Here is a 16,379-nt window from a genome sequence, read left to right as displayed (position 1 = left end):
AATATTCTTGTAAAGTATACTTTTAAATCTAAATAAATAATAAATCATTTGATTTTAAATAATAAAAATGAACGATAATTTAATATTGATAATTTTAATTGCAAAGCATTTAAAATAAATAATAATATTAATTAATTAATCATTTTTAGTTTATTTTTAAAGCATTTAGAATAAATACATAATATTATAGCACTATGTAATTATTAATATTAATTAAACATTGATGTGTAATAATTATAATTTGTGTTTTGTTCACAAATACTGCACAGCGACGATGTAAATTTAGTTTTAAATTATGCTTAAAAATACATTTTAAATAATTGATATATAAACAATATTTTTAATTATAATAATTATTAATTCAATAATAGCTATGTGAATTTGGGTCAAAGGGCAAAACAACATGATGTACCACAGCTGTTTAAACTAGTAGTGTTGATCCATAATTTAAACAGTTATCCCCCTAAGCATTATTAATTAATTATATATTATTTTCTTTGACATGCAGATTTTCTAAATAGGAACCACTTCATGAAGGACGCTGTATAAATCATATGATGTAAAAAGCGTATTAATCCAGAATACAGGTGATGTCCGATTGACAAATTAAATATATTAGCCTCATAGAAACATAAACCTACCTCCATTTGTGCTGGAAGCACTCGATCCCTTTTGAGTGATGCCACAAAAAGAAACCTTGTACACATTTTGTGCAAGCATACAGCTTATTCCCATATTTCCCTCCCCAAATACCTCTGTAGTGCCTTTCACAAGAAGCGAATACTTACAGCGGTGTGGAAATGCAGGCTGGGTAACTCTCAGAAGAGGCAGACGTTTCTTGCAGCCTTATAAATGCTGTACTCCTTCCTCTTTTAGTCAGGGTTCACTATGTCCCCTTTTCATTGGCAGCCAGAATTTATAAGGGCAGGTTGGGAAAGGGTGTTCCTCTTCGCCTCATGTCTTATGACCTTGCAGCAACAAGATGACGCTAATTCATAATAACATGCAGTTTCCAAAAATGAACATGCAACAAAGAATTGATTTTTGTTGCAAAGTTGCAGCAGAAGCTGGCATTATTTCTAGTGAGGTAGTGGAACGGTGGCTTCAGGATGCATTAAACAGATTCCAGCGCTCTGCCCTTTAATTATTGGAGACTAAACCTTAAATTAGTTCATGACTTCTTGGAAACCCATGTTGCAAGGTTTCATAGAATCACATGATGCTTAAAACCACAGAGGACCAAGGTGGAGCTTACTTTGAAGAATCAAGTGTTATTTCAAGCTTTTGGCCACCAATTATGGGGAGAGCACACCAAATTTTCTTTTTTAAACCTGCTTGAAAAGAGTGGGTGAGGAAACGCGTCACATGGTCTTAATTTAGACACAACGCTGGAGAACATTTGATCTGGTTTTCTTCCACCAAAGACCATAATTCCCTCAGAAGTCCTCCTCAAAGACCAGCAGTGATGAGCGGCTTGGGCAAAGCACTGATTTGTGATCTGAGAACATATTATTTACTAAAACTATTAGGCTAATTGATATTAAACTGTGAAAACTTCTTCATAAAGTTGTAAATAAAATGACGATTTGACAAGAAAATAGAAATTTCCCGTTCAGTTCAGTCTCTGTAGCTGCTTGTGAAATTTATTAGCAATTTCTTATAAACTTGGAAATTAGAAATGCTGCCTTGTCAACTAACAGTAATAAAATATAAAAATAAAATCATTAAAGCTGAAACTAATAATACATCTATAAACACACACACATAAACTAAAACTAATAAAAATGACAAAATTACTAAAACTTCAAAACTGAAAATATTAAATTATTAATAAATACCACATATAAATAATACTACAATAACACTGACACAGGGAAATTTGGATTATGGGCAGCTCTTAAGTGTTTGATTTATTTGTAAGTTATGTGTGTATTTAGATTTGTTTATTTTGTGAAGCACTTGTGCTATAAATAAACAAAAGCTGAAGCTGAAGTTTAGGTTTCTTATAATAATAATTCAAAACAGACATTTTTAATGCCATTAAGTAAATTGAACTAAAATGTGTTCGCTAAAAATAGCCTAGAATTATTAGTAACTGATTTAAAACTGAATAAATAAATAAATAAATGAAAACGTTGCCTTGGCAGCTAACTTTAACTTAACTTTAACAGCTAAGTTTAATATAATAAAGCTAAATGGAAACAGCCTGTTTGGGAGAAAAAAACTAATAAAATGACTAAAGAAATTCAAAACATAGCCATTTTATTTATACAAACATTTTCAGGAAACAATGAAGAATCTCAATTTCCAAAAATGTACCCTTATGACTGGTTTTGTGCATTTCCCAGCAGACGCTGAATGAACGCCTCTCTACAAATGGCCGCGCGCCTTTGACGCTTTCCACTGCGGAGCCGCGCATGCGCATTAACCGCGTCCGAGTGCCCGATACAAGATGGCGGAGTCGGTGGGGAGGGAGAGGCGGAGGCGGGTCCGAACCGAATAGCGCAAAGCCAATTGAGGACTCCGATCAAACCTCTCCAAGGTAAGGGATTCAGCCATCGAAGAGCAGCACTAGACCTATAGGCGTGTGGCGGAATGCACGGGGCACAATAATATCCCCGCGGGTGCTGCAAACGCGCGCAATGCACGCAGTAAACAGACCTTATGCTGCGCAGTGAGCGCGGCGTCTAGTGTGAGAGACCGCGCGCCATTTTGTCGACCGTTTCTACGAAGCAAAGTGGCGCCTAAAAGTTCTGTTAGTAACGGTCGGAGATTGACGGGGTTTAAACTCAATAAATGAGCGGTTTGACACACTGGTGATGGCCCTATGTATCCCCGTCCTTTCTGTGCTCAAATGAAGCCGGTTGCTCCGTCACTTGGTGGTATTTTACCCGCTGTCTCCTGCACATCGGCGGGCGCTGCCGGAGCTCTTTGTTGGATGTTTTCTCCTCCTTCTTCGGGTTTGTTTTCGGGGTTTGGCTCGATCTGGGGCGGGCGGCGGATCAGGCGCATGCGTGCCCTTCTTTCGCTCATTTGCGCGCTTATTAACGACGATAAACGCAGTAAAGAGTAAATAAAAGATGTGTGATGCCTGAGTTTACGAAACAATAACCCCCGGTAATACTGTGTTAGAAGCGCATTACCCTCCGATACCATCACCGTACCATAGCACTTTTTGTAAGGTTTATTTGTGGAAAAACGGGTCTTTTCTGAGATTTAACGATACATTATTTTTGTCGGTATTTAAACGCGTGTCACTATAATATCATTACCTCACATTTACCACAGTATTACCATGCTAAGTTCCTCAGAGTACCATGAAGTAGACTGGATACATATTTACATAAACGTGCTTTTACCATAACGCTGAATATTTACCTTATGTTTACTGAAATATAACCTTTTAGCATATTATTTTCTGGAAATCCCATACAAAATAATACCACAGTAATCATAGCTTTCTGCAAATACTATAATACAATTGTATTGTTACTACTGTAAAAATTAAATAAAAATAAAAATGTACAAAGCTTTAGAGTGTGGATCAGTTCATTTAGTTTTAATTGTGTGTTTATTGTCTAGTAATACTGTGATTCTTTGAAATAAATTATGGTACAGTATAATTACCATATTTATAAATATTGCTTTAGTTTTTGGTAACGTTAGGTCATCATGGCTCAGTTTTATGTGTGCAATAATGTTTTGAAACACTTTATTAGTGAATGTTTAACAAATGGAGGATGCAAAGTTTCACTTTCATTGTTATTTTCCTGGGAAGTTTTTCTTTCACATTCACCTCAAGGCATATTCCACCCCAAAATAGACATTTTGTCATTATTTTCTTACCTCTTACTAAACTATTTAATTGATTACAGTTGTCCGCTTCAGTCTCTATTTTATTTGTATGTCCATAATTTAATTGGCTTCTGGGATTTAGACGTTTAATCCAATTTAATCAGCTTGTATTTGTTTTAGGGGCGCTGAGACCCCAGTACTCTGGAAAAAATAAGAAATAACAATTCAAATGATTTAATATGTTCTTGAGACCAGTTCATACCTATATTATTGAACGTTTAATCTTCTGTTCTATCACAATCTGGTTTGCATTTATTCCTATTTTCTTTTATATACATGGCCTCCGGGACCCCAAACACCACATTTAGGCTTAAACTGGCCGCTCTATGTAGCGCTCTCAGAATTACAACGCTTGCATTTTGTAAAGATGAAATATTTTCTGTCTTAAGACAGGACAAATGAGGAGCTATGACGAGTGAAAACCACGGAACAATAAAGGCAGACTCGGCAATGGTCATGTCGCCCACCGGGTCCACGTCACAGGCGGCTCCTTTATCACCCTCAACCAGCAAACCCATGCAAGAGCTGCCAGGTGTGTATCTCTCAGGCTTTAAATGACTGATGGACTCTGTTTGGGGCTGCTGTGTCCTGTGCATCTGATTTTTAGCTTCACTTTCAGATGAGCTGATTCAGGCGGGATGGTCTAAGTGTTGGAGTAAGAGGGAGAATCGGCCGTATTACTTCAATCGATTCACTAATCAGTCTCTGTGGGAGATGCCTGTCCTGGGCCAGCATGATGTCATTGTAAGTTCAGGCTTCAGAGCCAATTAAATCTCTTTATTGTGGATGTAACATTTAGGGGGGAAACTTTAACAGTGTTTATTGGTATACAGTTTTGTTTATTTTCTATATTGGTTATACAGTTTATATATTATATATATATGTATATATGTATATATATAATTTTAATTTTAAGCTTTAATTATTACATCATGTTCTTTGCATTGTTTTGTTAATATGGTTTTTTATATATATATATATATATAATACTGTATCTGTGTTATTTTAGTTTTTTTATATAGTTTTATATTATTAAAATTTTGAATTAACTTTTAAATATTTTCAAATTGAAACTTTAAATTTTAATTTTAGTAATTGCATTATCATATGTGCTGTTTGATTTAATTTTTAAATACAGTACTTAATCACTTAATCAGTGTTACTTTAGTATTAATTATATGATAAATGTGACCTCAGACCACAAAACCAGTCTTAAGTGTCAATTATTCAACATAAGATGTGTACATCATCTGAAAGCTGAATAAATAATCTTTCCATTGATGTATGGTTTGTTATGATAGGACAATATTTGGCTGAAATACAACTATTTGTAAATCTGGAATCTGAGGGAGCAAAAAAATCTAAATATTGAGAAAATCTCCTTTAAAATTGTCCAAATTAAGATCTTAGCAATGCATATTACTAATCAAAAATGAAGTTTTGATATATATATATATACGGTAAGAAATTTACAAAATATCTTCATGGAACATGATCTTTACTTAATATCCTAATGATTTTTGGCATAAAAGAAAAATCAGTCATTTTGATCCATACAATGTATTTTTTTATAAATATACCCCAGCGACTTAAGACTGTTTTTGTGGTCCAGGGTTACAAATATAGTATTAATTAATATTTGTTTATATAATTATAGTATATTTTGATGTTTGTTTAATTTGTTTTTCTAATTTTACTACTTCATCTTAAACATTTACCCCCGGTTTTCACAGACAAGGCTTAAGGCTAGTCCCAGACTAAAATGCATGTTTGAGCCGTCTCAACTAAAAATATCTTGCTCTGGCATATCTTAAACTATGACAGTGGCATTGATCTGTCTCAGGATGCACACCTGTGATGTTTTTTTTATACACCTGCTTAAATATCTTTAATAATTTAACAAAGGCCTAGTCCTGGCTTAAGCTAAGCCCTGTCTGTGAAACCAGGCCTAACTTTTTAAAACTTAAGTTGAGTTTAAGTTTATCTAATATTGATATTTTCCTTATTATATTGACTTTTGTAAGTCGCTTGGGATAAAAGCATCCACTAATGCATAAAAGTAAAAAATAAATTCCACAGAGAACTAATAGTTTTAGTTAACAATAACAACACTGTCCTGTTTTTGCCATTGTTTTTAGTCGGATCCTCTGGGCTTGAATGCGGCTCCAGCCTCTGGAGAGGCGATGAGCGACACCGGTCTGGGCAACGGACAGCGTAAAAGACATCCATCGGAAGACGCTCAAGCAGGCCCTAACAGTTTCAAGAGGCCAAAGGTCCGTTTTCTTCCTAATAGCTCACTTTTTTTTATTTATTTAACCATTATTTAACAAGGCAAGTCAATTAAGAACTGGTTCTTTTTTTTCAATAACTGCCTGGCAGGAGAATTAATATCTCCTGAGAAACATACAAACATATATTACAAGTAGGGATGTTAATCAATTAAATTTAAATGCGATTAATCGCATGATTGCCATGAGTTAACTTGTGATTAATTAACTTAATCGCACATTTTTATTTGCTCTAAATGTACCTTAAATTAAGACCTCAGTTAAAACATAAGCATTTGATATGCTTATTTGATACTTCCAAAACAATATCTACAAACCCGATTCCAAAAAAGTTGGGACACTGTTCAAATTACGAATAAAAAAGGAATGCAATAATTTACAAATCTCATAAACTTATATTTTATTCACAATAGAATATAGATAACATATCAAATGTTGAAAGTGAGACATTTTGAAATGTCATGCCAAATATTGGCTCATTTTGGATTTCATGAGAGATACACATTCCAAAAAAGTTGGGACAGGTAGCAATAAGAGGCCGGAAAAGTTAAATGCACATATAAGGAACAGCTGGAGGACCAATTTGCAACTTATTAGGTCAATTGGCAACATGATTGGGTATAAAAAGAGCCTCTCAGAGTGGCAGTGTCTCTCAGAAGTCAAGATGGCAAGAGGATCACCAATTCCCCCAATGCTGCGGCGAAAAATAGTGGAGCAATATCAGAAAGGAGTTTCTCAGAGAAAAATTGCAAAGAGTTTGAAGTTATCATCATCTACAGTGCATAATATCATCCAAAGATTCAGAGAATCTGGAACAATCTCTGTGTGTAAGGGTCAAGGCCGGAAAACCATACTGGATGCCCGTGATCTTCGGGCCCTTAGACGGCACTGCATCACATACAGGAATGCTACTGTAATGGAAATCACAACATGGGCTCAGGAATACTTCCAGAAAACATTGTCGGTGAACACAATCCACCGTGCCATTCGCCGTTGCCGGCTAAAACTCTATAGGTCAAAAAAGAAGCCATATCTAAACATGATGCAGAAGCGCAGGCGTTTTCTCTGGGCCAAGGCTTATTTAAAATGGACTGTGGCAAAGTGGAAAACTGTTCTGTGGTCAGACGAATCAAAATTTTAAGTTCTTTTTGGAAAATTGGGACGCCATGACATCCGGACTAAAGAGGACAAGGACAACCCAAGTTGTTATCAGCGCTCAGTTCAGAAGCCTGCATCTCTGATGGTATGGGGTTGCATGAGTGCGTGTGGCATGGGCAGCTTACACATCTGGAAAGGCACCATCAATGCTGAAAGGTATATCCAAGTTCTAGAACAACATATGCTCCCATCCAGACGTTGTCTCTTTCAGGGAAGACCTTGCATTTTCCAACATGACAATGCCAGACCACATACTGCATCAATTACAACATCATGGCTGCGTAGGAGGAGGATCCGGGTACTGAAATAGCCAGCCTGCAGTCCAGATCTTTCACCTATAGAAAACATTTGGCGCATCATAAAGAGGAAGATGCGACAAAGACCTAAGACAGTTGAGCAACTAGAAGCCTGTATTAGACAAGAATGGGACAACATTCCTATTCCTAAACTTGAGCAACTTGTCTCCTCAGTCCCCAGACGTTTGCAGACTGTTATAAAAAGAAGAGGGGATGCCACACAGTGGTAAACATGGCCTTGTCCCAACTTTTTTGAGATGTGTTGATGCCATGAAATTTAAAATAAACTTATTTTTCCCTTAAAATGATACATTTTCTCAGTTTAAACATTTGATATGTCATCTATGTTGTATTCTGAATAAAATATTGAAATTTTAAACGTCCACATCATTGCATTCTGTTTTTATTCACAATTTGTACGGTGTCCCAACTTTTTTGGAATCGGGTTTGTATTTATCAACAACTTGTTTAGGCATATTTAAGTGAATAACGTCTGTTTGATTTCAGGTTGAGATTCCAGTCACTCCAACCACTCCCACTATCCCGATTTCTCCCAGCACGCCAGGAGCCAAACCTTGGGTCAACACCACGGATGATAAACAAGGCCAGACCAGCACGCCTGCACCGGCTCCGTACCGGCCCTCTGTGTGAGTATGGACACCGTTTACACCTCATTTATCAGTAGCATTGACTAAAAGCATCAGTTAAACGGTTAAATGTAAAAGTGAAAGTGATTTCCGGTATTCTGACTGCGGTTCAGCTCTGTAAACATGACGTGTCTGAACTGGTCTTTGTGTTTCAGAGTGTACTGGGACCTGGATATTCAGACCAACGCTGTGATCCGCGAGCGAGCCCCGGCGGACCACCTGCCTCCACACCCTGAGATCGAGTTGCAGAGAGCTCAGCTCACCACCAAGCTGCGGCAGCACTACCACGAGCTGTGCTCTCAGCGTGAGGGTATGAGCACACCGCTGCGTTCACATCTGACTGAATATATGCCCATAAAAAAGCTTTACATTCTACATGCGAGAGATTATAAATATTAACGTCCCTAACAAAAACTGTATATTTTTTGTCTTTTTTGAACTGTCTGTTTTCTACTTTTATGCTGCTGGAAATGTAGTGAAGTTAGTAGCTTTGTTACTTACTGTTTTATAATCCCACTAATTCCAGTCTGGGTTAGCGTTAATGGTTTATGAGTGCATTGCAAAGTTAATGTAAGGAAACTGGACCTCAGTTGTTGTTATTTTGAAGAAATTAAGATTTTTATTCAGTAAGCCAAAAGTGACATTTCTAATGTTATAAAAGATTTGTTTCAAATAAATGCTGTTCTTTTGAACTTTCTATTCATCAAAGAATTCTGAAAAAAATGTGTAAAAATATGAAGCAGCGCAACTGTTTTCAATAACTGTTTCTTGAGCAGAAAATCAGTATATTAGAATGATTTCTGAAGGATCATGTGACACTGAAGACTGGAGTAATGATGCTGAAAATACAGCTTTGATGTTCAAATACAAAACAGTTATTTTAAATTGTAATATTTCACAAATTTGCTGTTTTTACTGTATTTTTGATTATATAAATGCTAGTGAGCTGAAGATTCTTCTTTCAAAAACATTAAAAAAGCTCTTACGGACCTCAAACTTTTAAATTCTATAAATATAATTTATAGATTATTGTTTAGAAACAATTGACTGTCTGTTTTCAGGCATAGAGCCCCCGCGGGAATCCTTCAACCGCTGGCTTTTAGAGAGAAAGGTGGTGGATAAAGGTCTGGATCCGCTCTTACCCAGCGAATGCGACCCGGTCATTTCCCCATCCATGTTCAGAGAGATCATGAACGACATCCCCATCAAGTACTAGAACATCCTTGTTCAACGCTTCTCACTGTTTTTGTGTTGTATATTTCAATATGGTAATGCTTTAATAATGTTCCAACAAATTTCAGACTCTCTCGTATCAAATACAAGGAAGAGGCCAGGAAACTCTTGTTTAAATATGCAGAGGCGGCCAAGAAAATGATTGACTCCAGGTAATTATTCATATCAGTTACTAAACTCTTTGAGATGAACAGGAATGCTGTATTAAAGTAATATTTCCGGTTGCACAGAAATGCAACTCCTGACAGTCGGAAGGTGGTGAAGTGGAACGTCGAGGACACGATGAACTGGTTGAGACGAGACCATTCTGCCAGCAAGGAGGACTACATGGTACATTCTCATTAGTTTTGCCCTGAGCTGCCTACCTAGACAGCATTTCAAGGCATCATATGCATGACCGTAATGTGATCTTTCCTCAGGATCGACTCGAGCACTTACGGAAGCAGTGTGGGCCTCACGTGACTGCCGTGGCGAAGGACTCCGTCGAGAGCATCTGTTCAAAGATCTACCACATTTCTGCAGAATATGTGCGCAGGATCCGCCAGGTTCACCTAACTCTGCTTAAAGAGTGCAACATCTCAGGTAGGAGCTGGAGATGTTTGTGAATCTGGAAAACGGCCAGTGAGGGTTTATTGTGGATATAAATCGACCAGCTCCAAAAATAGGATGATTTTGTTGGCCCTTCACTGTAGGTTAGACTTAAGAGCCTTTGTGATTTATTCTTGTTTCTTTAAAGTGGACGGGACAGAGTCGACAAAGGTGCAGGACCGGTTGGTGTATTGTTATCCTGCCAGACTGTCCATCCCGTCTCCTCCTCAGCCGCGTGTTGAGCTGCACTTTGAGAACGACGTTGCTTGTCTGCGGTATAAAGGGGAAATGGTGAAGGTCAACCGCGGTCATTTCAGCAAACTGGTGTGTATATGCTAAGACTAGCTCAAAATAGGGCTGTGACGATAAATCGAAGCAGAATCAATTTGTGGATCGATTCTGAGATCTTCCGCATGCATTGCGATTCTCTCTGGAATCGATTCTGAGCTTAGATTTTAACAGCAGATGGCGCTCTAATCTACTTTTTATCTGCACACTCAAATTCTCATGAAGAATATCGCTTGTGCGTTTGAGTAATTTCACCTCGGCTCAGATAACTTTTATGACGCGAGATTAATGTAAACACAGACCACTGTGAACAACCTTGTAATTTGCTTCAAACTTTTTGAATTTTATGAATGATTATTTTAGGTTGAAGAGTGTGTAAGGATTTGGAAACAAGCAGAGTATGGCTGTTTGTAAAGCATGCTGCGTCGTCTGCTGTTCAAAACTAAGCTCACAATCGACTCGAGAAAGAATCGCGATGCATTCGGAAAATCTCAGAATCGATGCTGAATCATTTCTCGATTTGCGATGCATTGATTTATTTTCCCAGCCCTAGCACAGAACTGATTAAGGTTGGATACTTTGGATTCTTATCTTGTTACGTTTATTTCTCTGGCACAAACAGGAACTCTTATATCGGTACAGCTGTATTGATGACCTGAGGTTTGAAAAGTTCCTGTCTCGTGTGTGGTGCCTTATCAAAAGATACCAGGTAATACTCAAATTACAGACATTGGTAACCAATCAGGAAGCCGAATGCTGCATCAGCGTCTGTCTCCGCCCTCTTGTGAATCACAGGTGATGTTTGGCTCCGGTGTGAACGAGGGGTCTGGTCTGCAGGGGGCACTGCCTGTTCCCGTCTTTGAGGCTCTCAACAAACAGTTTGGAGTGACATTCGAGTGCTTCGCTTCTCCTCTAAACTGCTATTTCAAGCAGTTCTGCTCCGCTTTTCCAGACATTGACGGCTTCTTTGGCTCTCGAGGGTATGTAAATGTGTTCTTGGTCATTAATATTATTTTTCCGGTTTGAAAAGGCAACAAAAAGTGATGTTCCAACAGCTTTTGAGGATTAGCTTATTTCAGAATGATGCTTGTTTATTGAACAGTTGTGTATTATCAAATGCGGAGCTGCTAAATGTTATTGTAATGTACCTTAATGTTTTGGACATTGCAATTTTTGCTATAGGCTACTTTTGGGTTTTCTTTGTGAATTTATGTATTTTTAATTTAGTATCATTTTTATTTTACATATTTAATTTGTTTTAAAATGTATTAATTTTATTATTATAGAACCAAAACTATTCTCGCTTTTATAAAACATCATCCTAACATTTCTGACTTTTGTAATTTTTCAGTTACTGTTGTTTTATAAAGCAAGCATGGCTTCTTTCAGAGAGGTTAATTTACTAAATTGTACCACTCATGTCTGTCTTCACAGGCCATTTCTCAGCTTCTCTCCCGCCAGCGGCTCATTTGAGGCGAACCCTCCATTCTGTGAGGAACTCATGGACGCCATGGTGACACACTTTGAGGTGTGTGACTCTTAACGTCATCCCAAAGTCGTTAGATCAGAATATATTACATATACATTCCCATGCTGATGCTCATTGTCTCTCTGTCTTTCTCAGGATCTCCTGGAACACTCCAGTGAGCCACTGTCCTTCATTGTCTTTGTGCCAGAGTGGCGTGACCCGCCGACCCCTGCCCTGACACGGATGGAGGCCAGCCGCTTCCGCAGGCACCAGATGATCGTTCCTGCTTTCGAGCACGAGTACCGCAGCGGCTCGCAGCATGTCTGCAAAAGGTCAGACATTTGCTGGTCTTTTTCCTTGTTCTTGTGGTTTTAGTTCCTTGTTCACGGTACACGTTTTGTGAAGTTTGAAGGAAGTTCATTCAGAAATGAAAATGTGCTCACCCTTAGGCCATCCGAGAAATGGGTGCGTTTTTTTCTTCATTAGATTTGGAGAAATGTACGGTGGCCGAGAGAGCTCAACGCGCTGCAACTTCAGAAAACACATGCAAATAGAAAAAGCACCAGCAAATCAAGAAAACCTCATTGCATCACTCGCTCACCAATGGATCCTCTGCAGCGAATGGGTGCCGTCAGAATGAGTCCAAACAGCTGATAAAAACATCACAATAATCCACACCACTCCAGCCCATCAGTTAAAGTCTTGTTTATGAGAAACAAACACATCAAGGCGTTTTTAACTTTAAATCTTTGCTTCCGGCTAAAATATGAGTCCTCAATCCATAACTTTTCCTCCAGTGAAAAAGTCATCTTGTCTGAATCAGGAGAGAAATATGCACAGATCAAGCACTGTTTACATGTGAAAAGATTTCTAAACAGAAATATGGGAGGACAACAGGGGATTGATTTTTGTCATTGGATGAAGTGTTATGTTTGATTATGCAATGGAAGCAACGGTTTGAAGTTTAAAAACATCTTAATGACATTAACTGATGGACTGGAGTGTTGTGGATTATTGGATGTTTTTATCAGCTGTTTGGAGTCTCATTCTGACGGCACCCATTCACTGCAGATGATCCATTGGTGAGCAAGTGATGCAATGCTACATTTCTCCAAATCTGTTCCTATGAAGAAACATCTACATTTTGAATGGCCGGAGGGTTTCATTTCTGGTGAACTGTTCGTTCAGCTCATGTTTTGCTGCCGTGACTCATGTTTCTCCTCTGTGTCTCTCAGAGAAGAGATGTACTACAAGTCTGTCCATGGAACGGCAGTCATTTTCCTCCAAAACAACGCTGGCTTTAGCAAATGGGAGCCTACCACAGAGAGAATCCAAGAGTTCCTGGCGGCGTATAAGGTCTGCGGCCGTTCATTGCCCTCACCTGGTCCTCCTTCCACCAGTACAGCAGACAAAGACTCCAAACCGGTCCAGGAGCAGAGCTCGGCTAGAAGTCAAGACAACAGCAGTCCTGTTGACAAGACTGCACCGGACACAACAAACATTTAGACCGCGGCGCTGGGCGTGTGGCCACGTGTATGTATGTTCATAGGAAAGAGTCTATGATTGTATGAGAGGTTTAATATTGCGCTGTTAGGTTTAGGTGGGCACTGGGCATGTCAATGTTCACGCGAGAAGAAGAAAGACCCATATTTGTTTACTTTCTTCCTCCTCTATTATTTAATATAATTTGTTTTAGGATTTTTTGAGTTATGATATCATAATTGTTGGGTTTTATATCAGTTTATTGATAGTTTGGTCACATTTTTGTTGTCTTTTTTTAAGAGATGATATATGTAGTCATGTATGTCTAATTCTTTTTTTGTTTTTGTTGGCCTTTTTAGGGTGAATCTCATTGAACTGTCATATTTCACACCAAGATCGAAAGAAAAATATTTTGCATAAAGCCTTTTAAGTTTTTCATTAGCATCAACAATCATGCAAGTTTTTCCATTTTCATTTGAGTTTTTGTAGTTTTCATTATTCTAAATTGTTAAACTTTTATTGCATTATTTTCATTTGTTATACAGTATTTACTGTATTACAGTCCAAAAGTTACTATTGTATTTATAAAAAATAAAGTCAGCCTAGATTAAACTAAACAGAAAACAGTGTATATAAAAATAATTTAAAATGACAAAAATGGAACAGTTTTTAAATAGGCTTCATATTCTTCTAAGCAAAATAAAATAGCATATTTCTTTGTTGATTTTGGGTTGAAATAAGACAGGCTTTGTGATATTCACTCTTTAACTCTGTGCTTTTCTCACTTGGCAGGCTTACGAAGCTGTCGATGAGTTGATGCACCGATGCTTGTATATTGTTGTTTTAGATGATTCAGAAGACGATCGGCGATCAGGCAGCTATGTTTAAATGCCTTCACCCTGACATGCATTAGCGCTTCTCGAAGCATTCGTCAGTTCTTGTTAAACCCATAGGCGTTCCTTTCAGAGGAGAGAGGTCCTGTTTGGTTGCTTCAAGTCAGAATATATACTGTATGTAAAAACAAAAGGTCAGTAAAGAAGCAGAACAAATATTTATACTCTAGTTTCCACCCAGTCATCCATCTGCAGTGAAAGCCAGTCTTTTATTTCTAAAATATTGTACAGAACACAATAGCAAATCTGAAATTGTTGAACCGTAAGGATTTTGTACCTTTATTGCGTTCTTGGTTTCTGTACAGTACAAGCCTGTCCTAATGTGGCATTCTGGGTCACATCAGTTGTAGCATTTAGGTCTAGCAAGTGGAAAAAGAAAAGTCAAAATTCTTATTAGTTATGAAAGCATTATACCAACCGTTTGTGGTGTTTTATTGAGAATGAATTAGCTTGTTAATATGGCGTACGCCCCTCGTTTTTTTCTCCAGTGAGTCTACCTTTCATTTCAGGTGTTTAATAATTGAGAGCAACGACAGACACCTGGAAATTCAAACGAAGCCGTAAATGAGTGGCTTATTCTTTCTTTAAAAACGGCATTGGCGTCCAGTTATCAGAATTGGTTTCACCGTTTCGTGTATGTGAAAAGTGCTTTAAAAGATGAATTTTTTTTATTTGTTTGTTTGTTTTTTATTCTAATCAGAAATTTGTTTACATGATATTGGTTTAAATTGCATCACTGGGCAGCGTTTTGAATGTACATTTTTAAAAAAAGCAAAAGAGAAAAGTTATTGATGGATTTGTTACTACAATTGGACTTCAAATGTTGCGATTAACACTACAATGGATCTTTATTTTTTTATTTGTTTTTGACATGCTTATAAGTATGTAGAAATTCATATGGTATCACTTTATTAAGCCCAATCACTTCCATCTTTAAGAAAGTATAGGTTTGTTTGGTTGTTTTTATTCCGTGGACTACATTGTCTTGCAGCCAAACTTGGGAAATGGCTTTTATATTCAGTCTAAAAGCATTCCAGTGGTTTGACATGTAATTTAATCCATCTTGCCATTTATGAAATCCAATATAACCCTTGGTTTCTAAGCATTGGGCACTTGTTGAATTTCTTACTCCCAGAGTGGATCACCAGCAAAACTGTAGATGTTGTACAGAACATGGCTATGAAGTTTGTCGTTTTCCTACACGGCTCTTGTGCGTTTATTTGGAAAGAAAACAAAAGATCACCATGCTTTTGTTTAATTTAACGTTTTGGTTCTAAATAACTGTTTATGAATTAAAGGATTTATGAAATAGTTGTTTTAAACTAAACCAAAGTGTTATTAAAAGAGGAATTTATCTTGTATCTTAAAGTAGAATCGTGTATGATTAAGTGTAACCAGCAAAAACATCCATTTATTCATAACTTTATTTTTATAACTCATTTTTGTTCTTTGTTTTCTTACAAAGGTATGTTTGGGTTTTTATTTTGCATGACCTGATATTTTTCATTACAAAAACACACAAATTGTACAGATCTGTATTGTTTAATTAGTCGTACGCGTTGCCACACTAGGCTTTTAACTGATTTGTATTTATCAGTCATGTTGATTGATTTATATTTGGTTTGTTGATTCAGTGTCCTCTAAAATGCCATGAATGTAATCTTATTCTGATAAAGACAAGGATTCAGTGAATGTAAATATGTCTGTGCTTATACGAGTTTTCTTCTACCTGTATATTATCAGTGTTGTGGCATTTCCCATCACCTAAAGTGGTATAAAGATTTTCCTCTGAATCAGAAAAGCTCAGTAAAATATTGAAATCGTGCACCCATCTCTGGCATTTTCATTTGATTTGCATATTAGAAGTGTCATCAGAAACATTGTACAGTAACACTAACAAAAATATTGCCATTGTTTATTTTTGGATCATGGTAATAGCAGGGTTTGTTAACCTGGTATAATTTACAGTACCTTGGAGTAGGTACATATATATATCCTACAGTGAGTGTCATGGTAAATGCATAAGTTTGCAGGTGACGTCCTGTTATCGAATATTCTTGGTAAGAAGTATATTTAACAAAAAATACAAACATCTGTTTGCGGAACAGATATAAATTTCGCCTGAAACAAGCGCCATGCGTGCCACAACAATGATGGCCGCGCGCCCCGTGTGAGGGACTATA

General features: G+C 37.2%; 2 protein-coding genes across 3 annotated transcripts in view; one reads left to right on the top strand and one right to left on the bottom strand.

Moving 5' to 3' along the window:
• pltp (phospholipid transfer protein) overlaps window positions 1–894 on the bottom strand; it is a 10,787-nt gene extending 9,893 nt beyond the window's left edge. Inside the window, exon 1 of one of the 2 annotated variants that reach the window (XM_079376862.1) lies at window positions 789–894. The gene's annotated coding sequence lies outside the window, so the exon portion shown is untranslated. Of the gene's footprint in view, window positions 1–641; window positions 730–788 lie in introns of those variants that run through there. The other variant, XM_079376864.1, reaches the window with a different exon arrangement.
• A 1,549-nt stretch (window positions 895–2,443) lies between these two features.
• On the top strand, window positions 2,444–16,026 carry pcif1 (phosphorylated CTD interacting factor 1). The gene is made up of 16 exons (XM_079376854.1): window positions 2,444–2,542; window positions 4,245–4,387; window positions 4,475–4,599; window positions 5,994–6,128; window positions 8,105–8,244; window positions 8,400–8,554; window positions 9,306–9,453; window positions 9,546–9,629; window positions 9,708–9,807; window positions 9,897–10,059; window positions 10,214–10,389; window positions 10,976–11,062; window positions 11,149–11,333; window positions 11,788–11,881; window positions 11,978–12,153; window positions 13,057–16,026. The coding sequence occupies exons 2-16, from the start codon at window positions 4,264–4,266 to the stop codon at window positions 13,325–13,327; spliced, it is 2,163 nt and encodes a 720-aa protein (XP_079232980.1). The 5' UTR covers window positions 2,444–2,542; window positions 4,245–4,263; the 3' UTR covers window positions 13,328–16,026.
• The last annotated feature ends 353 nt before the right edge of the window (window positions 16,027–16,379 follow it).

The sequence above is a fragment of the Barbus barbus genome (genome assembly GCF_936440315.1).
Source record: "Barbus barbus genome assembly, chromosome: 25".
In the NCBI taxonomy this organism is placed as follows: Eukaryota; Metazoa; Chordata; class Actinopteri; order Cypriniformes; family Cyprinidae; genus Barbus; species Barbus barbus.
This window is presented reverse-complemented; position numbering and strand designations above follow the sequence as displayed.